General features: G+C 47.2%; 1 protein-coding gene across 3 annotated transcripts in view; it reads right to left on the reverse strand.

The window, feature by feature from the left end:
- The window catches only part of adamts6 (ADAM metallopeptidase with thrombospondin type 1 motif, 6), a 125,802-nt gene that overhangs the window by 104,231 nt on the left and 16,571 nt on the right, over positions 1-5,000 (reverse strand). For all 3 annotated transcript variants that reach the window (XM_046369618.1, XM_046369619.1, XM_046369617.1), the window contains exon 7: positions 3,799-3,944. In XM_046369618.1, coding sequence (XP_046225574.1) covers positions 3,799-3,944 — 146 coding nt within the window. The remainder of the gene's footprint in view (positions 1-3,798; positions 3,945-5,000) is intronic.

The raw sequence follows: 5,000 nt of genomic DNA on the forward strand, positions 1-5,000 counted from the left end.
CTCACCCCCCCTCTCTCTCTCCTCACCCACCCTCTCTCTCTCCTCACCCCCCATCTCATTTACATTTACATTTAAGTCATTTAGCAGACGCTCTTATCCTCTCTAATAAGATGTTGTACTGGGCCTATAACGCAAACCCACAGTCACTGAACTTCACTGAACCCTGTAAGCAGCCTGCAGCATGTAATACAACACAATGCTTTAGTGAAAGCATAGCAGCTAGTGTTGGTTTAGCATCAGACAGACTATAGCAGCAGAAGGCTGAGGTGATGTAACTTTGGCAGTACAGACCTGCCCTCCGATAATTACCAGCACAACAGACAGACAGGTGGCTGGGAACAGCACTCCTGAAAAACCCCTTCAGTAGCCTGCTGGCATCAGAATCCAAGCAAAACTTCTAACGCTGCTTCTAAGGCGACCAACTATTACTTTCAGTAGCAATAGAGGACCTTACCTACTACAGTATCTCCTATTGACGGCTCACCAAACAGCTTAAGTCAACTAGCACTAGGCGAACATTAGTCCACAGCCAGGCAGGAAGAGTCAAAAGCAGGGTTTTAGCCTATGTCAATCACACTATGGTCAACAATAATGCCAAGAGCAGTTATGACAGTGTTTTTGCCGCAACACGGTTACCAGCCATAAATCTTAGTGTGTCTGAAAGACCTTCCTGTGGTCATCGCTTCACCCAGAGCCAGTAATGGAGTAGTGGCCTGGCTGTGTGTTTCAACGCTACTGTTCTGGCTGTGAAACGCAGACGCAGCACAAAGTGGGAAGGTGGAAGGACTGCTAAAGCGTTTAAGTAAACAGACGCACAAAAGACATATGGCGAGGTCAATTACCGCACACTTCTACCACCGAACGAACCATCATCGAAAATCCAATCATAGTTTTTTTGCCACCTTGCGCCAAATACAACAGGTGTAGTAGACCTTAACGTGAAATGCTGAATACAACAGGTGTAGTAGACCTTACCGTGAAATGCTGAATACAACAGGTGTAGTAGACCTTACCGTGAAATGCTGAATACAACAGGTGTAGTAGACCTTACCGTGAAATGCTGAATACAACAGGTGTAGTAGACCTTACCGTGAAATGCTGAATACAACAGGTGTAGTAGACCTTACCGTGAAATGCTGAATACAACAGGTGTAGTAGACCTTACCGTGAAATGCTGAATACAACAGGTGTAGTAGACCTTACCGTGAAATGCTGAATACAACAGGTGTAGTAGACCTTACCGTGAAATGCTGAATACAACAGGTGTAGTAGACCTTACCGTGAAATGCTGAATACAACAGGTGTAGTAGACCTTACCGTGAAATGCTGAATACAACAGGTGTAGTAGACCTTACCGTGAAATGCTGAATACAACAGGTGTAGTAGACCTTACCGTGAAATGCTGAATACAACAGGTGTAGTAGACCTTACTGTGAAATGCTTACTCACGCAGAGTTGTTTCAAAAGTAAGTACGAAAACTGTGCCTCTTAGACTAATGGAAAAATGGTAACAAAATAAAAATAACATTAACAATAACGAGGCTATGTACAGGGGTATCGGTAACGAGGCTATGTACAGGGGTATCGGTAACGAGGCTATGTACAGGGGTATCGGTAACGAGGCTATGTACACGGGTATCGGTAACGAGGCTATGTACAGGGGTATCGGTAACGAGGCTATGTACAGGGGTATCGGTAACGAGGCTATGTACAGGGGTATCGGTAACGAGGCTATGTACAGGGGTATCGGTAACGAGGCTATGTACAGGGGTATCGGTAACGAGGCTATGTACAGGGGTATCGGTAACGAGGCTATGTACAGGGGTATCGGTAACGAGGCTATGTACAGGGGTATCAGTAACGAGGCTATGTACAGGGGTATCAGTAACGGGGCTATGTACAGGGGTATCGGTAATGGGGCTATGTACAGGGGTATCGGTAACGAGGCTATGTACAGGGGTATCGGTAACGAGGCTATGTGCAGGGGTATCGGTAACGAGGCTATGTACAGGGGTATCTGTAACGAGGCTATGTACAGGGGTATCGGTAACGGGGCTATGTACAGGGGTATCGGTAACGAGGCTATGTGCAGGGGTATCGGTAACGAGGCTATGTGCAGGGGTATCGGTAACGAGGCTATGTACAGGGGTATCGGTAACGAGGCTATGTACAGGGGTATCGGTAACGGGGCTATGTACAGGGGTATCAGTAACGAGGCTATGTGCAGGGGTATCGGTAACGAGGCTATGTGCAGGGGTATCGGTAACGAGGCTATGTACAGGGGTATCGGTAACGAGGCTATGTACAGGGGTATCGGTAACGAGGCTATGTACAGGGGTATCGGTAACGATCGGTAACGAGGCTATGTACAGGGGTATCGGTAACGAGGTAACGAGGCTATGTGCAGGGGTATCGGTAACGAGGCTATGTGCAGGGGTATCGGTAACGAGGCTATGTGCAGGGGTGCGAGGTAGTTGAGGTAGTTGAGGTAATACAGTACATGCATGTTGGTTAGGGGTTAAATGACTATGCACAGATAATAAACAGAAAGTAGGTATTTATTTAATCCCAGGCCCCGTCCCCACTGGGGGCCTTTTGGTCGGCCATCATTGTAAATAAGGATTTGTTCTGAACTGACTTGCCTAGTTAAATAAAAGTTCAATAAAAAGACATGTCAAAAATAAAACAGCAGCATGTGAGAAGAGTGGGAATGTGTGTGTGTGAGTGTGTGTGTGTGTGTGTGTGTGTGTGTGTGTGTGTGTGTGTGTGTGTGTGTGTGTGTGTGTGTGTGTGTGTGTGTGTGTGTGTGTGTGTGTGTGTGTGTGTGTGTGTGTGTGTGTGTGTGTGTGTGTGTCTGTGTTGGAATGTTAGTGTGGTGTGTGTGTGTGTGTGTGTGTGTGTGTGTGTGTGTGTGTGTGTGTGTGTGTGTGTGTGTGTGTGTGTGTGTGTGTGTGTGTGTGTGTGTGTGTGTGTGTGTGTGTGTCTTTTGTGTGTGTGTGTTGGAATGTTAGTGTGGTGTGTGTGTATATGTGTGTGTGTGTGTGTGTGTGTGTGTGTGTGTGTGTGTGTGTGTGTGTGTGTGTGTGTGTGTGTGTGTGTGTGTGTGTGTGTGTTGTGTGTGTGTGTGTGTGTGTGTGTGTGGAATGTTGTGTGGTGTGTGTGTGTATATATGTGTGTGTGTGTGTGTGTGTGTGTGTGTGTGTGTGTGTGTGTGTTGGAATGTTAGTGTGTGTGTGTGTGTGTATATGTGTGTGTGTGTGTGTGTGTGTGTGTGTGTGTGTGTGTGTGTGTGTGTGTGTGTGTGTGTGTGTGTGTGTGTGTGTGTGTGTGTGTGTGTGTGTGTGTGTGTGTGTGTTTTGTGTGTGTGTGTGTCTGTGTTTTGTGTGAGTGTGTTGGAATGTTAGTGTGTGTGTGTGTGTCTGTGTTTGTGTGTGTGTGTGTTGGAATGTTGTGTGTGTGTGTGTGTGTGTGTGTGTGTGTGTGTGTGTGTGTGTGTGTGTGTGTGTGTGTGTGTGTGTGTGTGTGTGTGTGTGTGTGTGTGAGTGTGTGTGTGTGTGTGTGTGTGTGTGTGTGTGTTTGTGTGTGTGTGTGTGTGTTTTGTGTGTGTGTGCTGGAATGTTAGTGTAGTATATGGGTCTGTGGTTAGAGTCCAGTGAGTGTACATCAAGTCTGCGCAAGAGAGTCAGTGCAAAACATAATAATAGGTAAGAGGAAAATAAGTGTGTGTGCGTCTGTGTGTGTCTGTGTGTGTGTGTGTGTGTCTGTGTAGGTACGTGAGAGTGGAGGTGGAGAATCTACCGTGTGATGAGGACAGCGTTGTCATGGTGAGCCATGCCGTTCTCCGGGATGCTGTTCCCGTCTCCTTGGTGACTGAGGATGGACTTCTGCCACTTACAGAAGCTGTCTAGAGACTTGTCTGCATGGTGGTTGATCTCCAGGTTGGGCTGGATAGAACATACAGCACACATTACAACACAGTCTGAACACATCCACAACCCTGAACACATCCACAACTCTGAACACTTCCACAACCCTGAACAGTCTGAATACATCCACAACCCTGAACATTCTGAATACAGCCACAACCCTGAACATTCTGAACACATCCACAACCCTGAACAGTCTGAACACATCCACAACCCTGAACATTCTGAACACATCCACAACCCTGAACAGTCTGAATCCATCCACAACCCTGAACATTCTGAACACATCCACAACCCTGAACAGTCTGAACACATCCACAACCCTGAACACATCCACAACCCAGAACAGTCTGAATACAGCCACAACCCAGAACAGTCTGAATACAGCCACAACCCTGAACACATCCACAACCCAGAACAGTCTGAATACAGCCACAACCCAGAACAGTCTGAATACAGCCACAACCCAGAACAGTCTGAATACAGCCACAACCCAGAACAGTCTGAACACACCCACAACCCTGAACAGTCTGAACACATCCACAACCCTGAACAGTCTGAACACATCCACAACCCTGAACAGTCTGAACACATCCACAACCCTGAACAGTCTGAACACATCCACAACCCTGAACAGTCTGAACACATCCACAACCCTGAACAGTCTGAACACATCCACAACCCTGAACCGTCTGAACACATCCACAACCCTGAACAGTCTGAACACATCCACAACCCTGAACAGTCTGAACACATCCACAACCCTGAACAGTCTGAACACATCCACAACCCTGAACAGTCTGAACACATCCACAACCCTGAACAGTCTGAACTCATCCACAACCCTGAACAGTCTGAACTCATCCACAACCCTGAACCGTCTGAACTCATCCACAACGCTGAACAGTCTGAATACATCCACAACCCTGAACACATCCACAACCCTGAACCGTCTGAACTCATCCACAACCCTGAACAGTCTGAACACATCCACAACGCTGAACAGTCTGAACACATCCACAACCCTGAACCGTCTGAACACATCCACAACCCTGAACAGTCTGAACACATCCA

Source organism: Oncorhynchus gorbuscha, linkage group LG11, assembly GCF_021184085.1.
Source record: "Oncorhynchus gorbuscha isolate QuinsamMale2020 ecotype Even-year linkage group LG11, OgorEven_v1.0, whole genome shotgun sequence".
In the NCBI taxonomy this organism is placed as follows: domain Eukaryota; kingdom Metazoa; phylum Chordata; class Actinopteri; order Salmoniformes; family Salmonidae; genus Oncorhynchus; species Oncorhynchus gorbuscha.